The sequence below is a fragment of the Aethalodelphis obliquidens genome, unplaced genomic scaffold, assembly GCF_003676395.1.
Source record: "Aethalodelphis obliquidens isolate GAN/ISIS:26980383/991018 unplaced genomic scaffold, ASM367639v1 scaffold38, whole genome shotgun sequence".
Taxonomy (NCBI): Eukaryota; Metazoa; Chordata; class Mammalia; order Artiodactyla; family Delphinidae; genus Aethalodelphis; species Aethalodelphis obliquidens.
In genome coordinates, this window is record NW_020837982.1 from 3,609,075 (window position 1) to 3,626,020 (window position 16,946).

Genomic DNA, 16,946 nt, shown 5'->3' on the forward strand with positions numbered 1-16,946 from the left:
TTCTTTTTCTGTTTGGCATACTCTCTACTGCTGCCTGCCTCCTGTCTCTCTGGGGAATCACAGCCCAGCCTCCGGGCCCCACCGGAGCAGCTGAAGTGACGAGCCTCCCCTGGCCAGGCCAGTGTGTTCAGGGGCCAGCCTCCCCGGCCGTAACAAACACTGCCCAGATCGCAGCCAGGGCAGGCACCCTGGCCCGCACCTTCCACCTAGGCGTGGTCTCACAGGGCCGGTCCTGAGACAAAGGGCTGAGAGACAGCCTTTCACCCCCCGCCCCCCAGCCGGCTCTGGCATCGCAGCCTGGTCTGCCGGGTCAGGGTTTTCTGCTTGGCTGGGCTGTAGCTGCTGCTCCCAGGTCGGGGCTGAGTCAGCCTCACCCCACCCCTCTCCAAGACCAAGAATTGCTCATGACTGACCAAGAAACACTCAAAAGTCAAAAGTCCAGCTCCAACTCATTTATCCTTCCCCTAGGTCCGTGAATAGAGGCATTCATTCCATTCTAGAATGTATGAGACAGGAAGGATCTTAAAACAGTATTTAATCTAGTGTTTCCTAACTTGTCCAACCATGATCAGACAATTAGAGGCATTGCTGATCTAACCCTTCATAGAGGGCCTTGCTCAAAGCCACACACAAACCAGAGGCAATGCCCGGAGTAGAGCCTGGGCCTGAGGCCAGCCCAGAGCCTTTTTCCTACCACCCTCACTGCTGGGACAGTCAGTGGAGGGGGCCTCTCCTTGCTTGATCTCCCAATGACAGGGGACAGTGAGATGGTAATCTGGAAACAGGCCCAGGCTACAGACGGCCACAGCTGACCCTAGTTTGCCCTGGGCCACGTTTTACCTGCGTGATTTCTAGCCAGAACACTGGCTAGCAGGGCAGGTGAGAGAGAATGAGGGTAGAAATACCAGCAGGGGGCCATGCCCTGTGGCCAATTCTGTTTTGAGGAGTCAAGTGTCATCTGATTTGTTTGGGGGCTTATGGCCCTCATCAAAGCCAGTGCCTTAATACCAAATCCCATTCTGCCTTTCAACTTCAGGTCCAGGCTTTCCTAACGCCCTAGAAATGGGCCCCACATTCTCTGGGGAGTCGGGCCCATCTCCAGGTTCCTGTTGAGCTACAGATGCTCGAGGGATGGTGTCAGCACATGGCCCTGCTGAAATGCCCAGCAATGGGAGGTGTTAGAGGGCTGAGTGGTAACAAAAACTGATTCTGCTTGGTTTGGTGTAGCCAGGAAGACCAGAGCAAGGTGTCTTCAGGGAGTAGATCTCTGACCCTGAGGAATGAGCGGCCAGGGCTCTGCCCGGAGCTTCTCTGCTGACCTGATGCAAGCGTGGCAGCCCTTCGCCTCCCAGCAGCTCCGGAGAAGAGAATGGGCAGTCAGATGAGGACTGAGCTGGCCACGCCCAGTACCAATCCCATGGCAACTCAGGGGCCCCTGTCCCTTCCAGCAACCACTGCTATCTGACCTACAGTGGGCAAACTAGGAACAGGAAAACAGAAGGCCCCACAGCCCAATGCCTTGGGGGCCGGAAGGTTCATTCCAGGGTGATTATACAGACTTCTTATTATGATTGGCACTGCTAAGCCCAGGGGATTGATTCCCACGCAGAGATAGCAGTACTCTCCCTCCAGGTGGCACCAAGTCCCTCCCACGACCCTCCCTTCCCCCAGAGCTGGCACTGACCAGTGGTACCATATTCATCACTAAGGAGTGACTGGTAGCTGCTTGGCCGTGATCTGAGCACGGTGGGCTGCACAGTTTGGGTTGGAAGCAGAGGTGCTGCCCTCATGCTTCAACTGGTCCCTCCATCAGGACCTCTCCTCTCCCCTGGAGGGTTCTATGTGATTGATGGACTAAAGGTTAACAGATCCCCGTTCCAAATGGCTCCCACACCGCCCGCCCTGAGTGGGACTGTCTGGGTTACAATTCCAGATCCTAGAATCACAGGCAGGCACGGCGTGGATGAGGTGGGGGCCTTGGTCTAGCTTGACCACCTGGTCCAAGGTGAACACTGCCCTTTGAGGGGAGCTGCCGCTGCTGCTGAGGACTGGGACCCAGAGGCGTGTACTTCCAGCTGGTTGGCGTTCACGTTGCTCCTCTCGCCCCCTGCCCTCTGGTCCAGGCAGATCAGGGGCTCTGGGAAAACTGCTGGAATTCAGGGCAATGATTAGCCCTTTCCAGTATCCTGTGAGAGACCAGAGAGAGAGTTCAGATTTAACATGGGGGGACCCTCAACTCCTGGAGAAGTGACACAGGCTTTATCGGATGGGCTGGTCCAGGTATCCCCCTCCCCAAGCTGAGAGGTGGAAGACAATGTCCAGAGACAGAGGGCTCTGGGGGAAGAAACAAGTGGGTCAGGTTAGCATGTGGCCCGGTCACAACTAGCCGAGGAAGCTCTCCAGGCTTCCCTTTAGCACATTTCTGCCACCGTAGTTCCATCTGTAAAATGGGAATGGAGGGGGATGAGGGGAACTGGGTGCGAGAACATAGCCTTGCCAAGAAGCACTGTGAGCCTGACCCTTCCCCTACCAGCCTCTGCCCTGCTACCGGGGAATCGCTCCCAGACGATTAGGCAACCAGCTGCAAGGGGAGAGTCAGGCTGGGACTGAGACACCCACAGGGGAAGAGCTCCAGGACTGAGGAGGTTGGAAGGAAGAGGAAGAAGAGGATACATTTAGGGTGAAGGGGTCCATTTTGAGCCTGGGTCAGGGCCCTGCATTACCCAATCAGGACGGCCGGGATGAAGAGGAGGCCAGCTCCCAGGAGGAAAGGGAAGCCCTTCATGAAGTTCAGGGTGGCTGGGTAGAGCGAGTTGAAGATGCCGGAGGCTGTCAGCATGGCCAAGCCATTCACACAGGCCACAGCAGAAAAGAGAGCACCTGTGAAGAAATAAATAGCACACTCAGGAATTTGAAAGACCCAAATGCAAATCCTGACACCACTACCTCGCAGCTGTGTGACCTGGAGCAAGTCACTTAACCTCTCTGAGTGTCACCTTCCTCAGCTATGACTCCTACATCATGTGTTGTGATAAGGCTTCAATGAGGTCATGCATGGAAAGCGCCTGTGCTACAAAACAAATGGCTGTTATTAAATCTCTATATTACAAGTACATGTGATATCTCCTAGCAAAAGTCTGATAAAGTCTGATAAAATGGTTTTAGGTTTATCCCCTTTGGAATCATCTCCTGTTTAGGATAAATTTCCGGGCTAATTCTCAGTTTCAACACTTATCAGCTGTGTGATCACCGAATAAGACACTTATCTTTCTGGGTTTCTGTCCCCCTTCTGTTAAATAAGGATAATACCTTTCATAGATTGTTGGTAACACTATAATCACATGTAATGCACCTATCACAGGGCCTGGCCCCCTGAAGGCAGGCAGTTAGTAAGAGCTGTTCTTTTCTCCTGTTCCCCTTGGCATCTCTGGGCACAGTGAAGGTGCTAGAAAAATGCTTATTGAGTGAATGAATGAAGGCACATGGGTTCTGAGGATAACAGAACCCATGGTGGGCTATACATGGCACCAGAGTCTCTGCCATCACCAGATCCTACTTCCAGGGCAGATGGGAAAAAGTGGATGAGCTACATGTTTCCGGATTGGGATCTAAAGACCAAGAGGGCTGAGAAGCTATTCTTTATAGATATGACAGCATGGGACTTCCCTGCTGTCACAGTGGTTAAGAATCCGCCTGCCAATGCAGGAGACATGGGTTCGAACCCTGGTCTGGAAGATCCCACATGCCACGGAGCAACTAAGCCCGCGAGCCACAACTACTGAAGCCCACTCACCTAGAGCCCGTGCTCCGCAACAAGAGAAGCCACCGCAGTGAGAAGCCCGCGCATGGCAATGAAGAGTAGACCCCACTCACCGCAACTAGAGAAAAGCCCACACGCAGCAACAAAGACCCAACGCAGACAAAAATTAAAAAATAAATAGAATCGATATGCCAGCAGAACACAAATTTTGCAAAATAAGCAACAGCCCAACAGAAGTTGAGATTAAACTATCAGACTGTCAGAGCTCGAAGGGCCTACAGATGTCATCAAGAGCTATTCACGGGACTTCCCTGGTGGCGCAGTGGTTAAGAATCCACCTGCCAATGCAGGGGACACGGGTTCAAGCCCTGGTCCGGGAAGATCCCACATGCTGCAGAGCAACTAAGCCTGCGCACCGCAACTACTGAGCCTGCACTCAAGAGCCTGCGAGCCACAACTACTGAGCCCTCGTGCCACAACTACTGAAGCCTGTGCACCTAGAGTCTGTGCTGCGTAACAAGAGAAGCCACCGCAGTGAGAAGCCTGAACACCGCAACGAAGAGTAGCCCCCGCTCGCCACAACTAGAGAAAGCCCACGTGCGGCAACGAAGATCCAATGCAGCCAAAAATTAATTAATTAATTAATTAAATTTAAAAAACTATAAAAGAACCCCTCCCCTCCACAAAAAAAAAGAGCAATTCACATGTGTTACAGATGAGGAAACAGGCCCAGATCACAGAGCCGCTGTGACAGAGCCAGGACTAAAACCCAGATTCCCAGACCTGCTGCTCTTAGAAAGAGACCTGGGTGTGCATCCTAGTTCCACCACTTACTGAGTGACCTCAGGTGAATGAAGTTAACCCTCTGGGCCTCTGCTTCATCGCCACGTGGAGACAGTGAAACCTACATCACAAAGTTGGACACTCTGACCCCAGAGAAGCAGGGAACTCTGGCATCGTCACATCCATTTTACAGATGGAAAAGCTGAAGTCTGGAAAGAGTAAATCCTCTGCTTGGCTTATGCAAAAGAACATAATCGTAAGCTGCTGACTGCAAATTCCAACGCTGTGGTCTGAAAATCCAAATCGCTGTGGTTCCCTGCCAGCCCTGGGCGCTGTGACAGCAATGCCGTTGTCTTGGCTACTTATTTCTCCAGGGTGGGAGGGAAGAAGGTAAGCTGCCTCCTGGCCCGTGGCTACCCTCTGCGCAGTTCAGGAAACACTGGGCGTGAGGAGCCAGACACAGGCTCACCCTGATACTCACCCTGCTCTGACTCTCTCACCAGCCTGGAGAGTTTGGCCCGGATGACAGGCGTGACGACCAACGACAGGAAGAGGAGCCCGTACCCTGTGAGGAAAGAAACAATCATCAAGGAAATGGGCTTGGGGAGAGGGGTGCCCAAGTGAGATGTAGCAGAGGTCCTGTATCTACCCCATGAGGGACTCAGATTGGACACAGGAAGAACTTCCCTGACGGGGAAGGAGACAATGATGGGGCACAGCAAGCACACAGTAAATGCAAGTTCCTTTTCCCTTGACATTTAGTTACTCACAGGCTTACACTGTTTCCTTCGTAACCATTTCTCTCCCTTGTGCAACTGTTACCTCCTCAACAAAAACTGCAAACTGCTAAAAAACAGTGGTGCCTGTGAAGTGCATTCACGATGAGGCCCCCCAGGGCCCCTTCAGGGGAAAGGCCCCCAAATCCCAGGGCAATGACAGTGTCTTCAACATCTCTGCACCCCCGAAGGCGTTGAGCCCAGCACCGAGTCCATGGAAGATGCTGTGGGCAGGAGAAAAAGGTACCTGGTCCCCGTCAGCACTGTCCAGGCGAGCGGCCACATTAGGAAATCTGTGATTACAGAATGGCTGACTGTACACATTTTAGGGCTCTATTAAAATAAATCTGTCCATTCAGGAAAGTTAACTTCCTCATTCGCAGCTGCCCCCTCCCACCAAAAAAAAAAAAAGAAGAAAGAAAGAAAAGAAGAACTAACACAAGCAGGAATTTGATAGCTGCGGTCTGAGAAGACTGGCTTTTTTAAAAACCCAAAGAAGCTGACCAAGGATATTTGAGATAGGTCCTGTGATTCTTATCAGAGAAGTGAGTATTAAGGCATTAATGGCTTGGACTTTGCTTAAGAGCACCAGGAATATAGGCTGTGGGAGGCCAAGGAGTGGAGCAATTAGTGTAAGAGCCATATTTTTGTCTTTGGCTCTATCTTACTAACAATATTTATGGTTGGTAATGTGAATGAATTACTTTGGCTATTGAAGGTCTATATTTTCTGTATAACAAACATGGCATTTTTGTGAGGTTTCTTAGTTGTCTGTCCTCCAGTGCAGGCTAGGGGCACAGTGATGTTTCCGAAGACATGGGCATGAACTACATTTGGCGGCAGCAGGTGGCCAGTCCCCAGTTTTCACGCAGCAATTCTGAGACAAACGGTCCCTGAACCCATACACACTTTACCTGTGAACATGAGGGGTGTAATGGTAGCAAATGCAAAGACCACCATCCCCATGATGTTGAAGGCCAGACCGATCTCAGCCACCCAGGTATCGGCCAGGCAGTACTGCAGAAGCCGCAGGCCCAGCAGGCTGGTGAGGTATGGGAGGTGCTGAGCCGCAGAACCGTAGCCAATCAGCCTAGAGTCCCAGCAGAGGGGTGTGCTCAGCTCATAGAGGGTCAGGATGTCCTGGGCCCCAAGGTGCACAGTGATCACCACGAAGATGGCCAACGAGTACAGGGCTAAGTGCTTCCTGGACTTCTCCGGGGCCTGGGTCACATAGAGCTGGACGATGGATCGGTGGTGACGGAGTGTGAAGAGCCGGGCGGGTGTCGCCTCTTTCACTGTCTCACCAAAGCAGAATGCTGCATAGAGAGTCATGGCAATCAGCAAGGCCAAGGCCAACCAGAAAGGGTTGGCATAACCCTGCTCCTGGAGCCAGTTGCCACCAATGAGACTCGCCAGCATCCCTGCCACCCCGATGCACGCTTCCAGCAGGGCCATTCGGATGGTACGGGTGCGGCTGGAGCTGACATCTGCCACGGAGGCAAAGCCAGCAGCCAGGAGGCCGCTGAAATCGCCGAGGAGGGCACAAAGGATGCGGCCCAGCACGAAGTAGCCAACGTGGAGCTGCAGCTGTACCACAAAGATGGACAGCACGGTCTGGAGCAGCAGGCCGAGGGAGGCCAGCACCAGCAGCGGGCGGCGGCCCACACAGTCACTCCAGGCACCCAGCAGGGTGGACGAGAAGAGTCCCACCAGGAAGCCGCCCATGTTCATGTAGAGGGTCCAGTGGGAGGTAAGCGTCTCCACTTTCTGCGGAGGCAAGAGTCTTATTACCAGGGTGCCGTTCCTCACTCTGGGCTGCCCATCACCCACACCATCACCAACCTGGGAGATACAGGGATGAGGACTTTCTTTGGAGCCCTAAACCTCAGAGGATTTTAGTACAACTCTTAAAAACTGACACTGGAGGGGTATGGGAAATGGGCAAGATCCGTTCTCTTACTTTTAGCACTGTGAATGAAAACTGCTGCCTGCCGCATCGGCAAACAAAGGATGCTGCGGCCATCGAACCCTCAGCCACTACTGCCGCCCCTGATGCTGAGCCCTGATGTAACTCAGGATGGAGACCAACAGGCTGCCGACAGCCAAGCCCTCAGCCACTGCATGCAGCCAGCCCCAAGTACAGACCCAGGATGGGACAGAATAGGATACTGGCTCTAGAGAGCTACGGTGCATATCAGAGGAGTGATTTCAATAAGCCCAGGCTCCTGCATCTTCCCTTACTTAGAAAAGTGCTAAATTCATTGACTCGTGGGAATTCCCTGGTGGTCCAATTTTTAGGACTTGGTGCTTTCACTGCTGGGGCTGGGTTCAATCCCTGGTTAAAAAACTAAGAGCCCACAAGCCAGGTGGTGCAGCCAAAAAAAAAAAAAAAAAAAAGCCCAGTAACTTGAGATGTCTGGTTTTCCTCAATTAACAGTAATCTTTTGATGTTCCAACTACCTGGTTTTTATTGCAAAACTCCTATATATCCTGGCGCCTCCCTTACCTCTTGGGAACAGTCCCTCAGAGCTATCTCAGAGACTGCCTCCCGGGCCTGAGTCCTCAGAAAGTCTGCCAAATAAAACATAATTCTCAACTTTCAGTTTGTGCTTTTTTTTTTTTTTTAATTTATTTTTGGTTGTGTTGGGTCTTCGTTGCACGGCGCGGTCTTCTCACTGTGGTGGCTTCTCTTGTTGCGGAGCACGGGCTCTAGGTGCGCGGGCTTTAGTAGTTGTGGCACGTGGGCTCAGTAGTTGTGGCTCGCAGGCTTCGCGGGCTGTAGAGCGCAGGCTCAGTAGTTCTGGCGCACGGGCTTAGCTGCTCCGCGGCATGTGGGATCTTTCCGGGCCAGGGCTCGAACCCGTGTCCCCTGCATTGGCAGGCAGATTCCCAACCACTGCGCCACCAGGGAAGTCCCTCAGTTTATGCATTTTTTTTCAGTGGACACCCTCTTTTGTTAACCCTCAAACTCGCTTTACCTAGATCAACTTTAAGCATCCCCGCAACGCATTTCTCAGTCAAGCCCCAACTTTGCTCCGGCCCCGCCCACCACCTAATATCCTAACCCACTGGGCTGCCCCCAACCTTTACGCAGGCCCCGCCCACTCCGCTGCCCCCAGGGCCCGCCCCTGGCACGCTCCTCGCTTCTCCCCTCCGCCCTTACCTGCGCGGTGGGGTCCACGCTATGGTTGGTGCAGCTGCCCCTGTCACGAGTGCCGTTGTAGCCAAGGTCGGCACTGAAGCGGTGCCACAGGTACTGCGTGGTGACCGGGCCCTGCAGGACCAAGGCGAAGTTGGCAAGGAAGATGAGAGGCTCCACGCAGCCGCGGCACAGCACGGGCCCGGCGGGCCAGGCGCGGGACTCGCCCCGGGAGTTCGCGCGCCCCTCCATGCTGAGCTGCCGCTAGGCTTACAGCTCGGCTTTCTGCGCCTGCGCCCAGCGTCTTTTTTTTTTTTTTTTTTCTTTTTTTAAGCCTGGTGGGGCGGGGCCAGGAGTGGTGGGCCCCCTTCCTCTCGGCCCCTCCCTCTCTGGGCTGGGGAGGGGAGGCGAGGGACCCCGTACCCCTGGTTTACAGAGTGACCTCAACCGCAGACCGTGCCAGGATACAGCCCTGCATTCCTCAGGCGCAGAACACCCATAACAGTAACAAGAATATCAATAATTAACATTCATTGATCGCTTATTATGTGCTGGGCACTGTACTAAACTCTAAGTGCATTAATGTCCCAACAACTCTATTGGCTAGATGTTATCAAGGATCTCAATTGACTCATGAAGAAACAAGGACATTGGACACTCAAGGCTGAGCTAGAAGAACACACGACTTTTTTTTTTTTTAATTAAAAATTTTTTTTTTGTTTATTTTCGGCTGCGTTGGGTCTTCGTTGCTGCACGAGGGCTTTCTCTGGTTGTAGAGAGCGGGGGCTTCTCTTGTTGCGGAGCACGGGCTCTAAGCGCGGGGGCTTCAGTAGTTGTGGCACTTGGGCTCTAAAGCACAGGCTCAGTAGTTGTGGCACACAGGCCTAGCTGCTCCGCAGCATGTGGGATCTTCCTGGAACCAGGGATTGAACCTATGTCCCCTTCACTGGCCAGCAGACTCTTATCCACTGCGCCACCAGGGAAGCCCAAGAACACATGACTTCCGATGTCTATGCTGATGTTCTGCGCTGTGACAGGGGCGACTCAGTGGATAAGAGTGCAGCCTCCAACTCTACTGCCTCAGTTCCATCACCTAGGCCCCGCTACTATCTCGGACATGCCACTTAGCTCTTTGTGCCTCCACTTCTTCACCTTTAAAATGGTGGTGCTAATAGAACCTGCCTCAAAGAGTTGCTGTGGAAAAAGCGTCTGATACATTGTAAGTGCTGTTGTTGTTATAAACAGGCTGTCACTTGCTCCCCTCCTGCCACAGGATCTTTCCCTGGGAAGCTTATCTTGTTTCTGGGGCTGGGGCCTGGCTCTGCAGTGCCCTTGGAGGAGCAGAGGAGGAGGAGAAGAAGGTGGAGGACCTGGGAGGCCCTTAGGTGTGGGCTTGTGCTCCCTGGTCCTCCTACTATAGAAATAGGGGCATAAAGCAGTTGGATCTCCTGTCTGGGCCAGTTTTATTGCCGGTAAAAGGGAATGGTATTACTTGGCTTTCTCCCTTATCAGCGCACTTGTTGAGTGCTCCTTGTATGTCAGGGACAATGCCTAGGGGAGGCTCTGGAAATCAGCCATTAGCCGCTGCGGTCCCCCACCATCCATCCACCCACAGTGCACCTGAGGGAAATTCTGTGCTTTGGACACCGCCCCTAGGTAGTTAAGAGACACATCTGAAGAAAAAATTCAGTCACCCTAGATTCCTGTGTCTTCCCAAACATAGAAAAGTACTCAATCATTAACTTAAGATGCCTGTTTTTTGTGGTTAGTAGTAATCTTGTTATGTTCGACTAGGTGTTTTTCTTTCCATTGGGTGGGCGACTGCAGTGGCTAACATCTTGATCCTTGTAGAACTGGAATGACAGGCAACATTTTATTTCTTTACACTGTTGTGTTTCCAGAGCCCCTCCCACCCCCCCCAGCATGGTCCCAGGCATACAAAAAAAATTTATATATACATCCCGGCTCCTCCGTTACCTCTTCGGAACAGTTTCTCAGAGCTCAGTAAGAAACTGAATAAACTCAACTCACAGCTCTTATGTTGTGCATTTTTTTCAAGTCGACTGCAGTGAGGAAACAAAGCCCTCAGCCAGGCCCTGAAGTTTCTAGAATGGTCGGGGAGAGACATCCTATTAGGGCTTCCCTTGTGGCGCAGTGGTTGAGGGTTCGTGCCCCTGTCTGGGAGGATCCCACATGCCGCGGAGCGGCTGGGCCTGTGAACCATGGCCACTGAGCCTGCGTGTCCGGAGCCTGTGCTCCGCAACGGGAGAGGCCACAGTGAGAGGCCCGCGTACAGCAAAAAAAAAAAAAAAATCCTACTAAGATTTCAACTGCGGAAAGACCTTTAAAGGAGAAGAGCGTGGGACTCTGAGGGTACTAATTCAGAAGCCTGGCCTGGTCTGGAAGGAGCGGAGCCAAGAAAGGCTGCCTTCCCTGACAAGGGGGCAGCTGAGTGGATTTCTGGAGGCAAGCCTTGTGCCATGACCCACAGGCCTGATTCTTGGGGTGGTGAGAGCTCCGTTTCTGGCCATCATGGCTGTCTATGGGCTTGTTGCTGGCTTATTGACTCTCCCCCCTCCCCTGAGCCAAAAGGAGTCCGAGCCTCAAACTAGGTAGATGCTGGCTAGATACCAGTGGACTGAAGGATGCCCAAGCTGCCCACAGCCATCACCACCCTGTGGTCTTCCTAGAGACAGGAAATTGCACATTAAACATACAAGCCCCTGGGTTGGCTCCCTCCCCTCCCTCCCCCCACCTGTACAAAAGCTTGGCCCAGTTAGGTCAGCTACAGTGAGGAAGGGGTGCCCAGCTGAAATCTTAGAATCATTTCCTAGATAAAGAACTAAGACTGAGAGATGGAAGGCCAAGGTCCATCTCTGGGAATGGGACAGGGTGTGGCTCGTCCCAGAGCTGGAGCCTGCGGTGCCCACGTGGCGAGAAGCCCCTTCTAACCAATAAAATAAGAATATTTGCAAGGCAGGATGAGAATGTTTTTAAGCATAAAATTCTCTCTCTGCCCATTGGAGCCACCACCCCCTCCCTTTAGTGTGCAATGAGCAGCTGTATGATACATTAACTAGATCCCCTGAGAAGACACAGCAATGCCTAGTCAACCCCCGCCCCCTGAAAAAAAAAAGCAGTTTTCTCCTGGCACAAGCAAGGTAACTCTTTAGGAGACATTTCTTTCTCAATCCTGTAAAGAGGTCAAAATAACCCACTACTCGCCTTCTTGGACTATGGAAACTGTCAATACGTTACTTTGATGTAGAACCTTTTGTCTCAAAAGCTTCTATAACAGGTAGAACAGTCCTCAGAGCTTTCTGAAAGACTGTCTCCCAGATTACAATCCTCAGATTGGTTTTTTTTTTTTCTTCTTTCTCTTTTTAAAATATTTTCAACTCTTCTAATATAAACATGCATTTTCGTCATGGAAAATATAACATTAAAAAAATCTGATGTTCTCCTACTTTAAACCTGACCTGGCTCTGTTGGCAGAGATCAACTTCATGTCCCTTGGTATTCTGGTTTATTTTTTTTGGCCATGCCAGGAGGCTTGTGGGATCTTAGTTCCCCAACCAGGGATCGAACCTGGGACCTCAGCAGTGAAAGCGTGGAGTCCTAACCACTGGACTGCCAGGGAATTCTGCCCCTTGGTATTCTGGAGACATCAAAAGGAGCTGACTTGGGCTTCCCTGGTGGCGCAGTGGTTGAGAGTCTGCCTGCCGATGCGGGGGACACGGGTTCGTGCCCCGGTCTGGGAAGATCCCACATGCCGCGGAGTGGCTGGGCCCGTGAGCCATGGCCGCTGAGCCTGCGCGTCGGAAGCCTGTGCTCCGCAATGGGAGAGGCCACAACAGTGAGAGGCCCACGTACCACCAAAAAAAAAAAAAGGAGCTGACTTTCCTTGAACCAGGCACTGTGTGGGGGCATTACATATTATCTTATTCAACCCTCACCACAACTTTATGAGGTAGGTACTATTATTTTCGCAGATGTCATATCTGTGGCTTAGAGAGATGCAGGGAAAAGTCCTCCCCACCCTGGGTATAGGTTTCCTTCTCCCTATACCCACTCCAGTGTTTTCTGGATCCCAAGCCTTAGTATATGTTAGTCCTTTTGCCAGGAATACCCTTCCCGCCTTGCTTGGCCTAGTCAACTCCTATTCATCCTTCAAGACCCATCTCTGGACCGTACTTCCCGGCAGAATTAATCATTGCTTAGTATGTGCTTCCACAGGACTGTATTCAGACATCTAATCCTGGTTTTAGACTTCACCCGGTTATAAGTACGTGTTCACAGGATTGTCTCTTCCCAACCCCTACCCACATCCTGCCTCCAGACTTGAGGCCAGAGACATTGTTTTATTCATCTCTGCATCTCCTAGCAATGGGCCTGGCACGCCATAAAATGAAATGTTAAATAGATTTGATGGCATGCACCAACCTCAGTCAATTGATTGCAGCTGCCTGGATTGCAACATTGAGATGGGCTGCTTCTCTGGCTTGGTGGGAAGGAGTCGTGTGATCCATTAGTTCTGTCTGCCATGGCCTCAGGAATGAAAAGTATCTAATGACAGTGTTGTCTAGCCCTGGGCCATGCGCTCAGTAAGTTTTGTTGACCAGCTTTGGGGAAGCCCGTGGAAGCTACAATGGTTTCTTCACTCCCAGTTGGTTCATGCCTGTAGAGCACTGTCTTACAACCAACCACTGTGAAAGAGATGATTGCAGCAAAGATTCCTCATCCAAATGGCAGTCTTGTCATGACTTCCACCCAAAGCCTCTGCTTCCTTTTCACAAGTGGCCAACCACAGCTTCTGGAGAGCTGTTCTTGTTTTTAGATAGGGTAAAGACATTTCCTGTTTCGAGTTGTTGCTTCTCACATGCCAACTCTGAACTTTGTGTGACTGGGTCCAGGGGCCACGGATGGTGGTTGCTGTTGAATCGAGCTTGAAGATGGGCAGGCATTTTACCAGAAAGAAGTGAGGCTGTCCCAGGTGAGGGGACCAGCTGAGCCTTAGACAGGAAGGCTGTCCAGGATCCAGAGAGGTGCAGGGCTGCAGGCACAGCTCCCCAGCCACTTACCCGACTGGGGAGCTTCCCCAGACCTCTTCCTGTCTTGGGACTCCTGCTCTTGGTCTCATTTTAAACACTTTGTCCCTGATAGGACCTTCTCATCTTTCCATCCCTCCATCCGGTTCACTTAGCATCGACTGCTTGCCAAGCTCACTGCCAGGTGCTGGGGTTACATACTAGCGTTTACACAATCCCTTCCCTCAGGGAATTCCCAGGCCAGTGGGAGGCAGCACTACCACTTCCAAATTACAATAAGAAAAGTATGCAGTTGCATAAATCAGTTCAGAGAACGTCCTCACAAGGAAGTCAAAGAAGGATTCACAGCAGAGGAGCTGAATTTTGAAGCATGAGGTGGTGAAATGGAGTCACCAGGCGAACAGAGAGAAGAAATAGAGAAGGGCTTTCTGCGCCCTGGGAAAGGCAGGTCCATGCAATTATCCCGTGAATAGCACAGTTAAACAGCATTCTGTTGTGTGTCTTAAAATGTGTTAATTTATTCAATGTAAATGTTTAAAATGTACTATAGGGGCTTCCCTGGTGGCGCAGTGGTTGAGAGTCCGCCTGCCGATGCAGGGGATACGGGTTCGTGCCCCGGTCCGGGAAGATCCCACGTGCCGCGGAGCGGCTGGGCCCGTGAGCCATGGCCGCTGAGCCTGCGCATCCGGAGTCTGTGCTCCGCAACGGGAGAGGCCACAACAGTGAGAGGCCCGCGTACCAAAAAAAAAAAAAAAAATGTACTATAAAAACCTGTCTTAGGGGCTTCCCTGGTGGCGCGGTGGTTGCGAGTCCGCCTGCCGATGCGCGGGACATGGGTTCGTGCCTCGGTCCGGGAGGATCGCACGTGCCGCGGAGCGGCTGGGCCCGTGAGCCATGGCCGCTGAGACTGCACGTCCGGAGCCTGTGCTCCGCAACGGGAGAGTCCGCGGCAGTGAGAGGCCCTCATACCGCAAAAAAAACAAAAAACAAAAAAAACCTGTCTTAGGAATTCCTTGGTGGTCCAGTGGTTAGGACTCTGTGCTTTCACTGCCGAGGGCCTGGGGAACTAAGATCCCACAAGCCGTGCAGCACGGCCAAAAAAATAAAAATAATAATAAATAAAGCTATTGAAAAAAAAAAAACAACCAAAAAACCTGTCTTGACAAGTGTTCATTTTTATTTTCCCTGGATTCTCAAATAAGGTAACTGAACCCAGGCTTCTTGATTTCTGGGAGGCCCTGCAGGAGTTCCTCATGACTGACCCAGTTGGGGGGTGACCATGAGGGTAATGTCTAGGGGTTCAGAGGAAGGACAATTTTGCTCAGGCCCTTCCTCAGTTCCGGGCTCAGAACCCCAGCGGTGATGGTCTCAAGCACCTGGTTTTCTGAGTGCACCAGAGAATGAACTCACACGAGACTGGGGGGCCAACCAGAAGGCTGTTCACAGACTGTACTGGCCACATTGCTCATCTAGGGCTGCCCGTTCCCGGTACAGGGAAATGGGTGATGGAATTACTGATCAGAAAGGTGCTGGGTGAGCAGGAATCAGAGCCAAAGGAAGGAGGATGGTTGAGGGGTTGGGGGCAGGCTATCTTCTCCCTGCACAAGGGAAGCCACCACTGAGAACAGCTGTCTGGGGACTGAAGTGATTGTGGCACCATCAACCAGGCTCGCTCTTCCCTTCCTTGGTGGTGTTCGTGTACCCTGTTTTCCTAGGCTGACCATATAAACATGCTCTTTTCATAGATGTATCGATAGTGCTGATACAGTAATAATTGGCTTCCATTTCGGGAACTGCTCTGTGCTACCCATTAAACAAATATGATCTCTTGGGAATTTCCTGGTGGTCCAGTGGTTAAGACTTGGTGCTTTCACTGCTGTGGGCCCGGGTTCGATCTCTGGTCAGGGAACTAAGATCCCACCAAAAAAAAAAAAAAAAAGAAAAGAAAGAGACTGTCCCCTGTTTTGAGGTGGGGTGTGTGTTCGCCAGTTCACCACTCCCCCGCCATCACCTTCACTCATGGAAAGAACACCTGGCCTTGTATGCCAGCAAGATTGCAGCCCCTTTACCGAGCTCTGCCGTTGTCTGGGAACAGGATCCCAGTCTCTCTGGGGCCTGTATTGATGGGTTCTGAACAGAAGGCAGATGGAATCACTGTGATACTATGTCAAGCTGCTATTCCAAGGATCTGAAAAATATTCTGTTTCCTCCCATACTTTGCTGATTTAATTAGCTGTAAGGCCACCACAATCTGGTATTGCTACACCTTACAACAAAGGGGAGAGAGTGTGAAGCCAGAGAAGTCAGCAGGGGCCAGATGATGCCCTTGCGGAGTTCAGTTTGGATCTTACTGAGTTCGAGGTGGCCGTGTGTGACATCCTGGTGGAGGGGGGCTCCCACGGGCAGGTGCACCCAGAGCTCGTGAGGAAGGGCAGAGCTGGGAGTCAGCCGCCTCTGATAGAGAGAGCCATGGGGGTGGACAGACCCTCCTGAGAGGACAGGACAAGTGACAAGGAGCCTGGGCAGGAGGCAGTGAGGTGCACAATGAGTTCAGATGGACAGAGGAAGAAGGAGTAGGTAGAGAGGGAGGAAGAGGAGAAGCAGAAGAGAATGTTGAGGAAGCCAAGAGGGAAGAATTTGCAGCTGACATTGGTGACATGTGGGATACGTCAGTGCTGGGTGCCCCAGAAGTTTCAGCAGGTGAGACAAGGGAAGGGAAGTGTTGTGATCTGTGCATGGGTTGGAAGAAGAATTTCCAGACACGAAGTATTTTAGAAGAGAGTTTATTGAGAGCAAAGAGCAGTGTTAGTGAGGGGCGCTGCAAATACAGCGGGCCAGCTTCCTGATAGACAAAGGAGAGCCCACCCCCTTTGTGGGCCAGCAGCCAACTTTCAGAGCCTCGAGACAAAGAAAATTCCTGCTGGCAGGATGGCATTAGGTGATTGGTCAGGATGCTACATGGTGACTATTTTACCTAATATGGAGTTGGGGGCTGTCCGGTTTAGGTCGGGAGAGCCCATGGCAACAGTTGCTATGGGGCCTCGGTTATTGGAGATTTTTGTCCTGTGCCCTGGATATTGGGCTCCACAGGAAGGGTAGAAGTCAGATCACAATGGGTTAAGGACAGATCAGCCGGGCATTTAATACGAAGGACTGAAGCAAACGTGGCCCTTGATAAGCTCACCCTTAGAGAATGTAACAAGCAAGATGCAACACATCTGGGGTGAGATTAGCTCCTCTTTCAGAGGTGGGACTGAAGCTTTAGGGACAGGCAGGCCTGATATCAGAGAGCGATGTAATTTCAGGGAAGCATATCTGAGGCTGAAACCCAGTCAGTGGGGGAGAGAAAGCAGAAGGTGCAACCCCAGCCAACCCTGGCCAGCTCGCTCATGACAGCAGCAGACGCACTCTCCCATCCCCACAGCGTAACCTGTCAAGGC

The 16,946-nt window shown here is 51.9% G+C and overlaps 1 protein-coding gene across 1 annotated transcript; it reads right to left on the reverse strand.

Annotated features, from left to right (window-relative positions):
• Positions 1 to 29: 29 nt before the first annotated feature.
• SLC46A1 (solute carrier family 46 member 1) lies at positions 30 to 8,766 on the reverse strand. Its single transcript, XM_027130397.1, has 5 exons — positions 8,483 to 8,766; positions 6,234 to 7,086; positions 5,025 to 5,108; positions 2,724 to 2,880; positions 30 to 2,186 (listed from the first exon to the last, which is right to left on the reverse strand). The coding sequence occupies exons 1-5, from the start codon at positions 8,708 to 8,710 to the stop codon at positions 2,129 to 2,131; spliced, it is 1,380 nt and encodes a 459-aa protein (XP_026986198.1). The 5' UTR covers positions 8,711 to 8,766; the 3' UTR covers positions 30 to 2,128.
• Positions 8,767 to 16,946: the final 8,180 nt, after the last annotated feature.